General features: G+C 42.0%; 2 protein-coding genes across 2 annotated transcripts in view; one reads left to right on the top strand and one right to left on the bottom strand.

The window, feature by feature from the left end:
* The window catches only part of GINM1 (glycosylated integral membrane protein 1), a 103,192-nt gene that overhangs the window by 43,127 nt on the left and 42,286 nt on the right, over positions 1-17,779 (top strand). The gene's annotated exons all lie outside the window — the stretch shown is intronic.
* PPIL4 (peptidylprolyl isomerase like 4) overlaps positions 1-17,779 on the bottom strand; it is a 31,390-nt gene that overhangs the window by 6,262 nt on the left and 7,349 nt on the right. Inside the window, exons 7-12 of the mRNA XM_050949734.1 lie at positions 15,679-15,795; positions 14,293-14,417; positions 13,581-13,647; positions 12,727-12,838; positions 11,153-11,249; positions 10,520-10,655 (exon numbers count right to left, since the gene is read on the bottom strand). Of these exons, the coding sequence (XP_050805691.1) occupies positions 10,520-10,655; positions 11,153-11,249; positions 12,727-12,838; positions 13,581-13,647; positions 14,293-14,417; positions 15,679-15,795 (654 nt within the window). The remainder of the gene's footprint in view (positions 1-10,519; positions 10,656-11,152; positions 11,250-12,726; positions 12,839-13,580; positions 13,648-14,292; positions 14,418-15,678; positions 15,796-17,779) is intronic.

Raw genomic sequence — 17,779 nt, 5'->3', positions numbered from 1 at the left:
TAATCGCACCCTGCTAAGAAGAACTGTGACTCTGGGGAACGTGCAGGACATTGTGGATGGCTTTGGACAAATGGGTTTCCCTAACTGTGGAGGGGCAATAGATGGGACGCATATTCCTATTCTGTCACCACCCCACCTGGCATCAGAGGACATTAATCGCAAGGGGTATTTCTCCGTGGTTCTGCAAGCGCTTGTGGATCACCGTGGGCGTTTCACTGACATTTACTCAGGATGGCCTGGAAAGGTGCACGATGCACGCATCTTTCGGAACAGTACCGTGTTCAGGAAGCTGAGGGCCAGGACTTTTTTCCCAGACCGCAAGATCACAGTAGGGGACGTCGAAATGCCCACTGTGATCCTTGGAGACCCCGCTTACCCCTTAATGCCTTGGCTCATGAAACCGTATAGAGGGAAGCTTGACAGGAGCAAGGACCGGTTCAACTACAGGCTGAGCCGGTGCAGAATGACTGTGGAGTGTGCTTTTGGCCGTTTGAAAGCCCGCTGGAGGTGTCTTCATGGGAAGATAGATTTGGGGGAAAGCAGCATCTCCGCTGTTATATCCGCGTGCTGTACCCTCCATAATATTTGTGAAGGGAAGGGTGAAAGATTCAGTGAGGAATGGACCTCCGAGGTTCGACGCCTAGAGGCTGAATTTGCACAGCCAGAGAGCAGGGCTCCTAGAGAGGCCCAGGAAAGGGCTTCAAGGATTTGGGACGCCTTAAGGGAGCAATTTGATGCTGAGAGCCAACAGTAATGTTTGGTGCCTTTGCTGTGCTCCTTTCTACCTTGGGGTACAGTATTTACCACTTTCTGCAATAATAAAACGTATTGTAAAAGCCATAAAATCCTTTATTCAAAGTACAGTACATAAAAGGCCAGGGGCGTTAGGGTGGTGGACTGTACATTCAGAGGTTTGAATATGTCCTGTTTGGATTGCTGTTCAATGTCTGCTGCACTTCAGGATTACTATGCTGCAGAGTAATGGGGGTGGAGTGCACAGGGTAAGGATTGTAGTTATCAGGGCTGGTAGGTGATCGTACAGGTGTTGGGGGCAGCTGGGGGTAATAAGAAACTGGCTGCTGGAGAAAGGTGTTTTGTGCAAATACTGGGGAACAAGAAAGAGAGCTTTAGGAGAGTTGTGGGTTACCACGGTACAGATCTGCCTGCATGGCTACGAGAGACTCGAAAGAGTCAGTTTGGTGAGCCAGGAGGCTTATCATCTGCTTTGAGGTTTTTTTGGTAGTCAATTCCTTTCTCCTGCTTTGTGTTTGCCTCCACTCATACATTTTCTCTCTCCATTCCTGCGTCTTCCTACTTTCTCTGTTGTAGTGCTTCATAACTGCTTTAATCAATTCTTCTTTTGATTTTCGCGGCTTTTTCTCAAGTTCTGCAACCGATGTGAGGCCGGTGATCCGGCTGCATTAGTCAAGGTCACTAAAAAAAACATAGATAGAAACATGTAATACACAGAGGCTACATTGTTTATTATCACACAGTGAAGGAGTTTGTAGACTTTTTGTAGCATCATTCCCACATACCTAACATAACACAGAGAGGCCAGGGAAGCGAAGGCATGGCGAGCAATGGGGTGAGTGTTTCTGCCCCGACTTCACCTGGGAGGGGGAACTGACTGATGGCTCACTGGGGTTTATCTGCACTGGGTAGAGGAGGTAGCTGGTGGCCTGCACAGGGGACAGTAGGGAAAATGAAGCTGGCGACCTGCTGGCAGGGGTGGGGGAGACCGGAACGCACCGTGGTGCTGGCGACCTGCTGGCAAGGGGGTGGGGGGGAGACCGGAACGCACCGCGGTGCTGGCGATCTGCTGGCAGTGGGGGTTTGGAACGCACAGCGGTGCTGGCGACCTGCTGGTGGGGGTAGGGGGGGGTCGGAACGCAACGCGGTGCTCGCGACCTGCTGGCGGGGGGGGGGGGCCCCGCAAACCTGGCGTCCTGCACTGAAGTATCCCTAAATTCTCAACAGGGTTTCCTACTGCCAGATATATCACTGCTGCGTGTTACCTGGGAAGAGAGGGAGGGTCTTCTACAGCAATGTGGATTCCGCCCTGGCCCCTATGCAGCTTGCCTGTGTGCAGCCATGGTCCCCCCACCCCTCGCTGCACAGTGGATCGGACGAGTTAGCCTGACCGGGACAAGGATTACGGTGGCTCTCCCTATAAAACTTGCAAAAGCACATTGCCCACGCTCTGGCTGCAACTTTTCAAGAGATTACTGAGGCCAATTACAGAGACATGATAGAGCAAATCAATGGGCTATTCCACGTTTAGGCATGCATGCAGGCAGCCATAACCCAAACCATCCTCTCCCAAATCATCAAATCTGCTTACCCCGAGCACGCTCCTCTGCTTCTTCTTCACCAGCAACTTCCCGCTGCTGCGACTGGCTAGCCTCCTCCTGGCTTGCGAAGAGCTCCTGGCTGCATGCCTCCTGGGACTCCAGGGTGTCTCCCTCCACCCCAGTAGCCTCACTCTCGGCTTCCTCTACACCCTCCCCCACTTCTCCCTGCTCTGAACTCTCCATCGTGCTCCTAGGATTGGCAGTGGGGTCACACCCAAGTATGGCATCCAGCTCCTTGTAAAAACGGCAGGTCGTGGGGGCAGCTCCTGCGTGGCGATTTCCCTCACGGGCTTTGCAGTAAGCACTGCGCAGCTCCTTAAATTTTTACCCTGCACTGCAACGCGTCCCATTCATGGCCCCTTCTCAGCAAGGACTGTGATATCTGCCCATAGGTATCATAATTTCTCCGGCTGGAGCGCAGCTGTGCTTGCACAGCTTCCTCACCCCAAACACTGATGAGGTCCTGCAGCTCGGAATTGTTCCATGCTGGGGCTTGTCTGGGGCGTGGAGGCATGGTCGCTGATTGACTGAATGATTGATTGCACTCCACACCTGGCTGAGCAAACAGGAAGGGGATTTTTAAAATTCCCGGGGCATTTAAAGGTGGGGTCAGCTGAGCCCAGGGCAGTGGAGTGTGCAGGATTACCAGAGAGGCTTAAAAGGTATGCTGGGCTACCTCCTTATACCCTGGAGGTCAATAAAAGCGCTGGTGGGGTCCACACTTGCTGACCAGCGCTGGATGACCAGCGCTGGAATCGCTACACCCGAGGCACGACGGGGTGTACAGCCAGCGCTGCAACCAGGGAGTTGCAGCGCTGGCCGTGCTTTGCAAGTGTGGCCACATCCTGAGTTGCAGCGCTGTAATCCCCTCACCAGCGCTGCAACTCTCCAGTGTAGCCATGGCCTGAGAAAACTTCTATGCATCTCTACTGGATCTCTCTGTTCCTTTATGTAATTAATAGATATTTACAAGCTTAACTCCACTTTATCTAAGTTTTTAACCTTAGAATAATATATATGGTTGCTTTGAGGCATAATTTTGTAGTATTTTCTGTAATGTTTGTTTAGTTGACTGAGAACAGTAAATCTCACGCAAGATACTGTGAGAGCCATAAGTCGTCTTCTTCTACAGTCAAGTATGTTAATTAAATTTTACTACCTTAGGGTTTTCTGCATTGCACATCACTGTCATGAGTGATGGGGTTATGTTTATGACCCTGTTTAACTTCTCAAGGAGAAACAGCTAAGAAACAGCAAGTTGGAAATTTACTAAGTTAAAATGTGCAGTCAACATACATCTGAGTTAGAATCAAACTTGTATTTACCTATCCTTAGAGCAAAGGGAACTGTAAATTGTTGAATTAATTTTAAGTGCGAAGGAAAATGTTAATCCCAGAAGAGATGAAGTTAAATTGGCTGTATAATGAAAATGCAGTATGGATGCGGTTATACTTTTCTTTTCCTGATAATTTTATAATTCATGATATTTAAGAAACTGGCTATACCTGCCCTATCAGCTATAAGAGAAGTTAGCATAGTAATAGAATATCAGAAATTAAGAGAAGAAAAAGGCCCATTAGGTCATTTAGATTATCTCTATGCCACCATATACCAGTCACTCTAAATGTCGAAGTAGAGGGATATTTACACTCATACTGTACAGAAATTGGCACAGTTAAACAAGAATTTATCAGATACTTGCTTATTCCCTGTACTTGAAAGTCAGCTGTTTAAGGCTCTGATTATAGGGCCCAGAATTTTGAAAAAATTCATTCAAGTTATAACATTCCATCAGCTGCTTTAAGATTCTTCAGTTTGATGCTAGTTATTGTGGCATTTTAGAAATTGCTTAACTAGGGTGAAGCTATCGTTCTTACGTTTCCAGGAAAGGAAAAGCTTGCCTCACAACACCACTTATCATTCCTATGAGGAGTCAGCCCAACAGGCTAGTTAGAAAAAATATATATAATTCTGTAAATTCTTGTTCTGCTACATTTAATCCTAGTCTATGGATCCAATGATTTCTGCTATTCTATCACTGCTACTCAGTAAAGTAGTCTGACTGGTGGTTAAATGTTTATCATTTCTTTCTGCTCTACATTTTTCTTATTTTTGGGTCCAATGATAATAAAAATGAAGAAGGCTAAAGAGAACATCCTATTTACTGAATTTTGAGACTAAATTCAGACTGAATGTGGTAGTTTCAAGGTGCCTAGGAAGAAGCCAACTGGGCATTGTGGTCAAAGAGATAAATACATATTTATATAGACAGGTACACACGTAAGTGACAGCCATCAAGTACAGTGATATTGTACTTTCCCCACCCTCTGTGCACTAATCCAGATCTATGGGAATTACTACAAACAGAATCTGAGTAGCTCTTAACTTCCACTTTTTTCTTTATTATTATTATTTGGGTATTTGAATTGGCAACAAGCAAAGTGTTTCCTTCTCCTCCCAATCCCCCCATCTGTTGAATTTCCCTCCATCTTTTCCCAAAGTTACAGTGGCCTGAAGCCCTACACAAGTAACATTTAGTCCTGGATGACAGATCAAAGTTTAAGATCTGACCTCCCAAAACCATCAGGGCTAAAAGTTTATTCCCATCCAGGAGATTCCCAGCTTTCCAATAAGACACGCAGCATTTCTATTCTGGTAGATCCAGAAATAGCCTACCAAGCCTCCCAAGGCGGTATCCTGGACCATGAAGCTGGAGAAGGGACCTCTGGTGAGTGTACTTTTGTAAATATAAAATGTGGTTTAAAAGAAAGTGTTTTTTAATGATTAATTTTCCCTGAGGACTTGGGATGCATTCGTGGCCAGTACAGCTACTGGAAAAGTCTGTTAACGTGTCTTGGGATGGAGCGGAAATCCTCCAGGGACATCTCCATGAAGCTCTCCTGGAGGTACTCCAAAAGCCTTTGCAGGGAGAGCAGCCTCCATGGTAGGACACTTGACCATACCATGCCAGTAGCAAGTAATCTGGTACCATTGCATGACAAAGCCTGGCAGCGTATGGTCCCGGTGTTTGCTGGCATTCAAACATCTGTTCTTTCTCTCTCTGTGTTATCCTCAGGAGAGTGATATCATTCATAGTAATCTGGTTGAAATACGGGAATTTAATTAAGGAGACATTCATAGGTAGCCGTTCCTACTGGGCTGTTTGCCTGTGGCTGAAGAGAAATCCTCCCTGCAGTTAGCCAAGCGGGCAGAGGGGAGACAGACATCGGTGCTGAGCTGTTCGCGTTTGGCTAGCAGGGATCTAGCGTGGTGCCGTGGGGGGAGGGTTAAAGCAGTCATCCCACAGAAAACGATTGTGTGTGGGGGGGTTAGTTTGGTTTCTGCTCCTGCACGTTAACATGAAAACCGCAGCCCTAAATGGACAACTCAAAGGGCGTTGCTAGGTATGAGAAAGGAAGGTGCTGCTGTTATGAAGGTTGCAGAATCCGAAAGACTATGGCTTACCATGGCCGCCTGCAAGCCAAATTCTGTTGCCCGGCATGTTTGATCTCTAACACCAAAGCCGGAGGCACTCAATATAAGATGCGGTTGGCTTACAGGGAATTAGAGTCAACCAAGGGGGTGGGTTTTCATCAAGGATAAACAAACAGAACTGTCACACTGTAGCCTGGCCAGTCATGACCCTGGTTTTCAAAGCTTCTCTGATGTGCAGTGCTTCCTGATGTGCTCTTCTAATCGCCCTGGTGTCTGGCTGCGTGTAATCAGCGGCCAGGCAATTTGCCTCAACCTCCCACCTCACCATAAACGTCTCATAGAGATTGTGGAGCACACAGCAAGTAACAATAACAATGGGAATATTGGTTTTGCTGAGGTCTGAGAGAGTCAGTAAACTGTGCCAGCAACCCTTCAAACGTCCAAATGCACACTCTACCACCATTCTGCACTTGCTCAGCCTATAGTTGGACAGCTCCTTACTACTGTCCAGGGTGCTTGTGTACGGCTTCATGAGCCAGGGCATTAAGGGGTAGGCTGGGTCCCCAAGGATAACTACAGGCATTTCAATATCCCCAACAGTTATTTTCTGGCCTGGGAAGTAAATCCCTTCCTGCAGCTGTTTAAACAGACCAGAGTTCCTGAAGATGCAAGCGTCATGAACCTTTCCCGGTCATCCCACATTGATATTGGTGAAACGTGCAGCACCACTGAAAACTACCCCTTGCGGTTTATGTACCAGCTGCCTTGATGGTCCGGTGCCAAGATAGGGATATGGGTTCTGTCTATCGCGCCACCACAGTTAGGGAATCCCATTGTAGCAAAGTCATCTGCTATGACCTGCACTACTAAAGAGTCACTATCTTTGATAGCAGCAGCTCAGTGATTGTGTTGGCTACTTGCATGACAGCAGCCCCCACAGTAGATTTGCCTACTCCAAATTGATTCCTGACTGACCAGTAGCTGTCTGGCGTTGCAAGCTTCCAGAGGGCTATCGCCACTCGCTCCTTAACTGTGAGTGCTGCTCTCATCTTGGTATTCTTGCGGTTCAGGGCAGGGGGAAGCAAGTCACAGAGTTCCATGAAAGTGCACTTACGCATGCAAAAGTTTCAGAGCCACTGCTGAAACACTATGCGATCCCACGTCTGTGCTTGTTTCCTGGGCCCAGAATCAGTGTTACACGGCATGAACCTGCCCCATTAACACCATGATGCCCACATTGCCGGGGCCCGCACTTTGAAAGATGTCTCTGTCCATGTCCTCATCACTAGTTACTGCGCTGCCATCACCTCCTCGCCTGGTTTTTCAGCTTCTGGTTCTGCATAAACTGCATAATAATGCGCAAGGTGATTACAATGCTCCTAACTGCTGCGGTGAGCTGAATGGGCTCCATGCTTGCCGTGTTATGGCATCTGCTCGGGCAATCCAGGGAAAAGGACGCGAAATGATTGTCTGCCATTGCTTTCACGGAGGGAGGGTTGACTGACAACATTTTATCCATAACCACCTGTGACAAATTTTTGGCCCCATCAAGCATTGGGAGCTCAACCCAGAATTCCAATGGGCAGTGGGGACTGCGGAACTGTGCGATAGCTACCACAGTGCACCACTCAGAATGTCAACACTTGCCACAGTATTATGGACGCACACCGACAAATTAATGTGCTTAGTGTGGATGCATGCACTCTACTTTATACAATCTGTTCCCAAAAATCAACTTTGTAAAATTGGAGTAATTTTGTAGTGTAGACATACCCTTAGAAGAAGCCTAGCCTTAGGGGCATTACTTGGCAAAGGACAGGTAAAGCAACTGAAGGATCATGCAAATTGCTATTTATCATGTGCGATATCACCACCAAAGAAACAACAAAAATTTGCCGCCAATAGGCAAACTCATCTGACCACACAGAGATCAAACAGGCATTTATACCAACAGAACAGAAAACAAATGAGATTGCCTGCAATTTAAGATCAAACTTAACTGTCAATATTTTTATTAAACTATTACAGCTATATAACAGAACAAAGTCCAACAGAAAGAGTAGTTGACTCACTAATCAAACACTTGCCATCAGCGATAAAAATCAACACTGGCTCACTATGCTCATAAACCATGAGAAATTATAACACATGGAAAACTCGGTAAGGTCTTAAATAAATTCAACAAAAGTCCCCTGGACAAACACTACACTCCTCCCACAGACTCTGATAAGGAGAAAAAAAAAAATATATATATATATATATATATCAAGGAAATCTACACTGGCAGCAGAGAAAATTGGAAAGGGAAGGAAGTCATAAATGAAAATATAGGCCCCAAGCAAAAGTACAAGTATTATTGAGAGCACCCTGCCAGCTCCTATTCAGATCCCTTCTCTGCCAGTGAACCCACCTGCTCAAGACCCACATCCTGCTACTTACTGAAAGAAAACCACAATACCCTTACATCCCCACCCTCTGGAATCAAGATACACAATAGAAGAGTCAAAAATATTTTTTAAACCTGAAGTAGACTGAAGAGTCAGAAAACAAGAGTATGAAAAAAGGATGAGTCAAAACACACTGAAGGAAAAAGAAAAAAAGACCACCACCAGAGAGCAGAAAAACATCTTAGCATCATGGAAACTACTCAGAGCACAAAAATACTCCTCTTCATTATAGGTGGAGCTGATAGTGCCACCCAGAGTTAAGGTTGCTTACTATTATAAGACCTTGTTTTCAGTTAATTAAAACTTTAACCATTCAGTTTCAAAAATTTCCTTACTGGGTGTCTACTTCAGGCTAAACTTTTAAATTATGAAATTACATTAAAAAGCCACTTTGTTAAACGAACATTAAGGTTGAAAAGTCAAGCACTCAAGAGTTAGGAAACGCCAGAATTAAGGCTGCACGTGCTGGACACAGATATAGTAGTGATGAACACCACAGGAGCACCCAACAGAAATTAATAATTTTGTACTCAGTGCAGGGTTTGGATGGTGTGCCGCAAATAAGTCTGGGACCATACACTGGCTGTAGGGGATGAAAAGAAATATTCAATAACTACCTGTTTATTGAATGAGGTAGGGTCCTCTGGGAAGAATAGTATGTGATCATGTAATTAAGACTTTCACAGTGCACATGCACAAGGAGGCTGAATTAAGTTTACACAGGAAACCTTATTTCTGGCATGTCCTAACTTTTGAGTGCTTGACTTTGCAAATGTAATGTTCTTTTAAAGTAGATTTTTTTTCATACATAATTCTGTAATGAAGTGAGACCTTAATGTAGGACGATTCTTAGGGGTCAATTCTGAATTTTGTAAGAAAAAAAAGGAACAAATGGGAAAAAGTGGTAGAAAAGCAGAGCTATTTGAACTCCACAGAACATATCTGCATGTCTCTCCATTGCAGGATGGATTCCCTAGACATCTCTTTACTTTGTTTCAAAAGAGGAACTATATATTTTTTTAAATTGGTCACACTGTGCTGATTTATCATCTCAAACTACAGTCTCCAAACAGCTTAGCCAATATGCCATAGATATGAACTGGAAATAGGATACATTTACTATCACTTCTCATAGTCTATTTATGGCCAATATAATTGCACCTTACATATAGGTCAGCAATTCTAAATACCACATCAATATGAATGCAGCATTGTACTATGATGATAGGTTGCCTCTCAGTGAAGTGAATGGCTCACGACAAGCTAGTTTTTAGCTATGGTATACCTCAGTGGACAGAACAGAACACAAAATGCCTTTTACCTAAATAAAAGCAGCTGGGAAAATTCATAAATATCAGTGGAACTGTATGGGGGTTGGACTAGATGACCTCCTGAGGTCCCTTCCAACCCTGATATTCTATGATACGGCTACCACCAACAGTGGAAACAGTAGTGTAGACAAGTGCAGGTGTTTTTACTACCATGTGATTAGATGACATGATGGTAGAAATGCCTGTGCCCTGTCTGCACTATGAGTTCAATGGTTAATACCACCAAGGCATATGAAATCTGCCACATGCCAGGCAATGGAGCTTTTTAAAGCAATTTCCAATCACCTGTGTTCTTTCATACATGGTGTTAAAACAGAACGATATAACGACCAACTTAATCAATTCTATTTGGACGACATTAAATGAAGATCAATATTACCCCAAGAATAAAAACAGATAGGTGAAGGGAGGGGGCCCACTACTGACAATCATTGTCAGCAACTGATCCTTTTCAGTGTCAACAAAGTCAAAATTCTCCAGTATTACTAATCTACACAATATGAACACAGATTTCACATTTATACTTCCGAGTCAGCTGAAAGATGAGTAAAACCATCAAGAGGCTGTTTTCTGACTGCACGTTAAAGGAAGCTCATGTGCACAATTCCAGGAAGTACATGAAAAATACCTTGCACTCATGAAATATGATTAAGTTTCGCTCATCTGTTATTGGAAATGTGAAAAAACAGACCCAGTGTTGAAACTCCTACGTTTGTGAAGTCCATGCTCCCTTTTCAGGACACTTCTGCAGAAGGTCAATTAGATACACCTAGCTTTAGCTTTAGAATATCTTGGCCAGCCACCTTCTACACTGCAACAAGCCCTTCATTCATTTAGACTGTTCGCATGCAAGATCCCCAGTCGAACCCTGTTCTTTTTAGCAGTTATGAGGAGACACGCCCATAAAGTGGCACAGGATTAAACAGTCAGTGAAAAGATGGCAGTTCAGTACCTTGGATTTTTTGGTCGTCTTATCCTCTTCATCGTCAGAGTGGCGGTGCTTTTTCTTCTTGTGTTTTTTACCCGAGTGTAGGTGACTTGCTCTAGCCTCCTCTATCTCCTCATCCAGCACAAGGTCATACTTTGCGCTACATCAGTTGATTAAGGGCAGATTTGGTACCAATCATTGGTCAATTCAGAATATAAAAGCTCACAAAAGCAGCAAACCCAAGCTTTACCATGGGTATAACATTGAGACAGCCAGTATTTTGTGCAAAACAAAAATCATGTACAACGAAAAATTAAAAGGTCGGTAAGAGTAAGGCTGATTGAAATCTGCTCTGGAAACCAAATACCCTGCCTATCCATTGCTTTGCAGTAGGGTAGTTATTTACAACCATGCAAAGTGGGTGTAAAATAAACATATTCTGATTTGACAGTGTGTTATACCTTGTTCAAACAAATAGCAAATTAAAAAACAAATCTGTAATTCCAAAACTGATGCCACATGGTTATGTTAAGCAGCAGTTAAACATCTGCCCAACAAAAGCTTAGAGAATCAGAAGCTATTTTCACAAAGTCTAGTTGCAAGTCCACTACATTATAGGCCAATATGTCACACAGATTGTTCAACTGTTAAGGATACTCTTGATTTGGCTTTACTTTCTCCTTCAAAGTTAATTTGGAATGTTTATCGTGTTCCTTTTCATACTCTTTGAAGTCATCCTTGGTATACTTCCCACCTGTTCATACAAAAAAAATCAACTGGGCTTTCATTTCCATCTTAAAAATCAAACAAGACATAGCAGTACAGCACACTTCAAGATACAATTGCCATCAGTTACCTCCATCATTACTGTAACCACATTTACAGAAGTGCCCACTAACAAACTCCAGGAATGGTCTTACAGCGTGCATGACCCAGAGCAAAAGAGGGAGGATCAGGCCATGGTTTTCCTTCCGTCTCTAGTCATTCTGCCTGAAAAGACCAAGCTAGGTAATGGTTTCTTCCCACCTATTGGATGCAGAGCTTGGATAGGGTCACAAGGCACCAAGTGGCAATTGTTCTGTTTGTGCTTGAAGCTGGTCCTGCATCTCTCTGCTTAAGGCTCTGTTGGCATTTCTGTTACTGCCCCCTATTTTCAAAATCAAAACAATGAAATTTTGTTCTGTGCTAAATCTTAGAGGAAGGGAGCAAATCTCACTACAAAATTATACACTTTTTAGTAAAAAAACTGAAAGACGCATTTTTCATGGGCTAACATTTTAAAGGGGCATACTGGATTTTATTTTCCATATTTCTGTTTCGAAGTTTTGAAAACTAGTTAACAGTACTGTCAGTTATGTGCTGCCACCTTATGGTGAAGGCTAATACTGCAACATAAGTATTAAATGCCTAAAAGAACAGGAGTACTTGTGGCACCTTAGAGACTAACAAATTTATTTCAGCATGAGTTTTTGCATAGAATGGAACACACAGACAGGATTGTCTGTGTGTTCCATTCTATGCATCCGAAGAAGTGAGCTGTAGGGGAGGCAGGGGGACCCTGCAAGTTGAGTCGTCGCTCCTCCCCTCGAAACACCGCAAGCCAGCTGATTGTCGTGGGCGGGGGGGGGGGAGAGGAGGGGGAAGGTGCTGATCTGCGGGGTCTGCTGTGGGGGGGGGGGGGCGGCGGCCTAGGGAGGCTGCCAGCTGTAGAGAAACCAGGCAGCCAAACAACATAAGAATGAAGCACTGCACAACTTTAAATGAGCATGTTCCCTAATTGATTAGCAACGTAGCAACGAAACAGCGTTAAACAGGGCGACTAAGTGAGGAGTTACTGTATTCAGTTTGTCCTGTAAATATAATCCTTCATGAACTGATGGATTACAACCCAAAAGGAAGAATATCCTGATTACTGCAGTTTTATGTTAATAAATATCCAAAATTATCCCTTTAAAGCTTGAAATTAATATAAAACAATACCAATAGTTGACTTTTACCGGCAAAAAATACATTTGACAACATGACAGCTACCAGTAAATCCCTTGTCCTCTAATATGCAGGAAACAGGTAGACCCACTAGATTTAGTAGCCTTTGCTCATGCAAAGTTGTGGCCATTATATCACTGAAAAGGAGTTGATTAACCTTGCAACAGAGATGCTTGTCCTATACAATATTTACTAATTTAAGGTTTGAAGTTGGTACAGGATCAAAGGATGACAAATAAAACTACCTTTTCCTCTCCATTTAATCTTGGCAACAGATTGGCTAAAATCCACATGTATTCTCCGGTCATCTATCAGCACATTATCCATTTTGAAGTAGGCTTTCTCACAATCTTCCTCCTTTTGCAGTGTTTCCAAAAGATTTAAATAAAAATTAATTAACAAATCATACACAAATCCAAAATGAATTGCTCTTGGCATAGAGATTCCTAATGAATATGCCAAAATTGAGTAAAATGAATTAAATCACAACACTTGTCACACTTTTAACATTTTTAAATGTAAGTATAATAATTTTACAATTTGCCTTAATGCAAGCATTTCATCTTTGAGATTAGATAAATCTATTCCAAAACAGACTAGTTATTTATGTGCATTATGTTTGGAATTATACATTTAGAAACAGTTACAACAGACAATAGCTTTATTAAAAAAACAAACTCCCTGGCAGGCTAATGATAAGTTTTTTGGCATACTCTTGAACTTCACTCAGAAACTTTCTCACAGAATACAGAGAGATAACAGCCAATCAATAAAACAAAAACTATAAATTTTATATCATGAGAACTTACAGTCTGATCATATTCCAATTATTGACTTCAAAAGGGACTGAAGTACATACTTAAACAGTTTGCTAAAAAGGGATGAACTTAAGTATATGCTTAAACGTTTTCCTGAACTGAGGACTACATCGTTTGAAGGTTGCAGTGGATAGATGAGAATATTAACCAACACACTTGAACATATTCCCCCATTCTCATTCCATCCAGCATAGAGCTGTGTTTGTGAGGAGAGAGATAACCCAAGCATATTATTACATTGTTTTTATAAGCAACATTTATGTATCTCCACAAGAACATACCTTTTCAAATTCAATGAAAGCATAACAAAGAGATTCACCTGTCTTCCAGTCTCGAATTACTTCACAGCTGAAAAAATAGCATCAAATTAAAGAATGTCTCTGGTCTGAAAATGTCTGACGACTATCACTTGATCAGGTTATAAATTCTAACCTGTGTTATGCCGCCTTTGGGGCTTGATCCTGCAACCGTAACTCACATAAGTAACCTTTACTCACAATGACTTCAAACAGGTGAAGCGGATTTAAATAGGACTACTCAGGTGAGCAACAATTACTCATGTGTGTGATTAGTGCAGGTTTTAGAATTAGTCCTAAAATTAGTAAAATAAAAGCTTACTGAATCCGATTCTATTTTACATCATTAATGCTCTGATTTCTTTTTGCATTTTACTAAGCTACGACAAAAATTCGTTAGTTGAACTTTTGGGATTATAATGAATGCTGAGGATTGTTTAAGAAAGCCATGTAACAGGCTATCAGTATTTCTCTGGAACACGCCACCTTGTCAGCAGTTGTCCCAGTACTATACCCAGATATAAGGGCGGTCAAAGCGGGTCTCCAAAGAGAGAGAGAGAGAGAGAGCGTGCGTGCGCACGCATGCGCGTGCACGCACAGAGCAGTGAGGCTTAGGGAGACTGCTTAAACGGAACTTGGTTCTCTTTTTGGTGTTTTTTTTTTTTTTTTAAATAACTAACTATTATGTGGAAGTTACCTTTTAATGGGCCCAAATCGTGAAAATATTATCTCCAGGTCTTCATCTGTGGTCACAGGATTCAGTTTACAAACAAACAGCACATTTTCTGGTGGTTTGATATCTGCATCTGGTAAATCTCCCACCTACAGCACACAGAAAAGGGAAGGCTTTTCAATTTGTTCTATACAATCATGGCACTGAGCATGTTCTGCTGGGAAAAGAGGGGAGGGGACGACAAATATTCTTTTCCTCACGACTCAGTCAGTGGAAATCTGGGGAAATGCCTTTAGTCACTCACAAGACTCAAAATGGAGAACATTATTTTCCCCAAAAAGTATGGTTAGTGGTTAAAACAGGTGACTAGAAATCTGCAGTGTTCTACTGCCAATGATTGCAAGATTAATATTCTTTGCTTTAGTTTCTCCATCAGTAAAATGAGGATAATACTTTTCTCTTTTGCAGGAATGCTGAGGCTTAAATTTGTTTGTAATAAGCTTTTTTTTTTACATTCTTTAAATGAAAGATTCTATGCAAGAGTACTATTAGAGCTATTAGTCAAATTTGGGTGGATGAATAATACAAAGTTGGCAAACAAAAAAATGCATAATGATTTGTCACGTACGTTCATTCAATCAAAAGACTCGCTGCTGCCATTTTAAAAAGAAGAACTGAACTGGATCTTTTCCTCAATGTATTAATATTCCTGAAGAAGGCGAATTGAACCTCCTCTAAAGTCTGGCACCAACCATATTAAATTTCAGCTCACCTCAACCCCACCAGGACTCCAGACACTACAACCATATAGTACCATTAAGTCATAAACCTCCCAAGGGAAGAGAGCAGGGGGAAAAAAATTAACTATTAGTGGGTTCTTCCTTATTATGTAACAGCAGGCAGCTGTTCTGCTGTAATTCTGTGAATGAGAACCAACCACTATATTGCTGTGTATTCCCAATGCCAATATGTGAATTTGGGGAGAAATTATTTCATGGTAACTTAGCCACCCAATGCATACAAACTTCCAGTACTAAAGCCAGAAACACACAGCGGGGATAACAGTTCTATACAGGACTGACCAGCTTTTTATAATTTAACAAGCATTTCTAGCAAGCACTTCCAAACCCCCTATCAAACCAATTCTAGTCCTGGGTTCGGAACAGAGATGGTACTGGTCTTCCCAGGAAGTCACCTCCTACAAATGGATGAAGACCAAGTGTCCACATTCACTCTTTTAGTTCTACCAACAGCCTGATACCATGCACCCTAATCCACCAAGCCAACACTTCTGACATGCAACTCAAGACAAGCATTTGTCTTAAGCACTCACTCATCCAGACATAATGTAGAGCATGTATACACAAAGAAATTACATCTGACAGGATGACAAAAAAACCTAATGTTTACCATTTCCAAAAGAATGGCCTGAGTTTTTGCTTCTTTCTCTGCCTGAATTTCTTCCACTTCATCAACAGACTTTCCTTTGAAGTCATCAATTTCTTCATCTGCTCTTATTCTGCCACTCTATGAGAAATTGAAAAAACAAATCAAAAAACAGCATTTTAAATACTGACCCATGGGTAGGCCTTTATTTTTCTTAATACTAAACCCTACCTCAGTCTGGGATTCTGTGTGTTGTGAAACTAAGAATTATATCCCTGAAGAATTTGGCTAAGATCATTCAGTCTAGTCAGACAGACAACCAAGTAGCCTACACATGGTAATGAGTTTCAATCACAGTCAGCCTGGGCTAAATTCAATTACAGGATATGGAGTCTTTCACCTCTATTATCCCAAACCTATCCCCAATATACCTGGCAGCTTGTTTTTATTTAGGGGAGTACATCCCTATTTTTTTTTTTTTAATATTTCTTTATTGAAATGAGTACACAAGTAGTATTAGAGATTTCTGCCTCATCCAGCAAGGCTTCAATTTAACAGAGTACAATTACAGGAACTGTATATTTTATACTATTGTATTTTGTCAAGTATTCCAAACAAACATTCCTACAACAAAATATTGGCCATTTTAAAATAATATCCTCCAAAAAGTTCTCTCAGTTCAAAACATTTCACTACAGCTAACTGGTGCATCCCTGTTTTTCCCTCTGCAAGTGTCTGATTATAAAACTTTCAAGTATTTGTCTAACATACACTGGGCTATCAAGCTCCTTATGCAGTGTTCAGACGTGGATATATTAGACTAATCTTGATATACCCTCTATTCTAATTAAGTTCCTATACCAAACTCATCACTATGCTATCTGTTAAAACTTTTTTTTTTTTTTAAATCATGTAACTTCTCTAGTCAATTTATTGTTTGAAACATTGTTCCCAAACAAAAAAAAGATATTTCCTTTCAGCAGCTACAATAACTGCAAGGTAAGAAAAAACATAATTATAAGCTTAATTGTTCTGCAAATCCCTTCTGCCTAGAATACAGACAAAACAAACCAGCGTGTCTGCTTGTATGTGAACTGTGGATAGTGAAGTCATACTTTCCAGCTTAACAATCATTTTCTTTTGTGTGGAAGTGCCGATAATATTTCTTATTGAAAAAAGGGAAAAAAAGGATAAACTTTTTTATACTGTAAAAGTAAGAAGTTAGCAGTGATTTTTTGGATTCTTCCAGAAGAATGAATAAAAAAAAACGGACAGAGCCGGGCATTTCAGACAACAGATTCATTACTATTAAAATAACATTACAGCTTCTCTCTTTGTAGCGTGAATTATAAAATAAGTCTTTTCATCCTATCCCACAATACACAGTCACACCTGCAAACACCCTGCTGATCTTTGTTTGTTCTCTTCTTCAAAACTTAAACAGTTATTTGCTTTGTAAGCATAGAGGTCACTTCAAGTACAACTGTGCTGTGAAGGTCCATCTAGCCTAGTATGCTGTGTTCCAACAGCGGTGAATGCCAGGTGCCCTATAAGGAATGAACAAAACAGGTGATCATCACGTGATCCAACAGAGGTAGGGACACCATCCCTGCTCATCAGTCCTTGATGGACCTATCCTCCATGAACTTATTTAGTTCTTTTTTTAACCCTGTTACACTCTTGGCCTTCAAAACATCCTACTCTGGCAAGGAGTTCCAAAGATTGATCGTGTGTTGTGTGAAGAAATACTTCCTTTCATTTATTTTAATCAGGGCTTTGGAGCTGTGCTCTAGCTCCGCTCCAACTCCAGGCAAAAACCTGCAGCTCCAGTGCTCCGGACTCCGCTCCAAAGCCCTGGTTTTAAACACGCTGCCTATTAATTTCATTTGGTGACCTCCAGTTTTTGCATTATGAGGAGTAAATAACCCTTCCTTATTATTATTTCTCCACACCAGTTACGATTTTATAGACCTCTATCATATCCTCCCTTAGCTATCTCTTTTCCAAGCTGAAAAGTACCAGTCTTATTAATCTCTCCTCATATGGAAGCAGTTCCATACCCCTAATCATTTTTGTTGCCTTTTTCTGAACATTTTCCAATTCCAATATATCTTTTTATATCTTC

The sequence above is a fragment of the Gopherus flavomarginatus genome, chromosome 4, assembly GCF_025201925.1.
Source record: "Gopherus flavomarginatus isolate rGopFla2 chromosome 4, rGopFla2.mat.asm, whole genome shotgun sequence".
In the NCBI taxonomy this organism is placed as follows: domain Eukaryota; kingdom Metazoa; phylum Chordata; order Testudines; family Testudinidae; genus Gopherus; species Gopherus flavomarginatus.
This window is presented reverse-complemented; position numbering and strand designations above follow the sequence as displayed.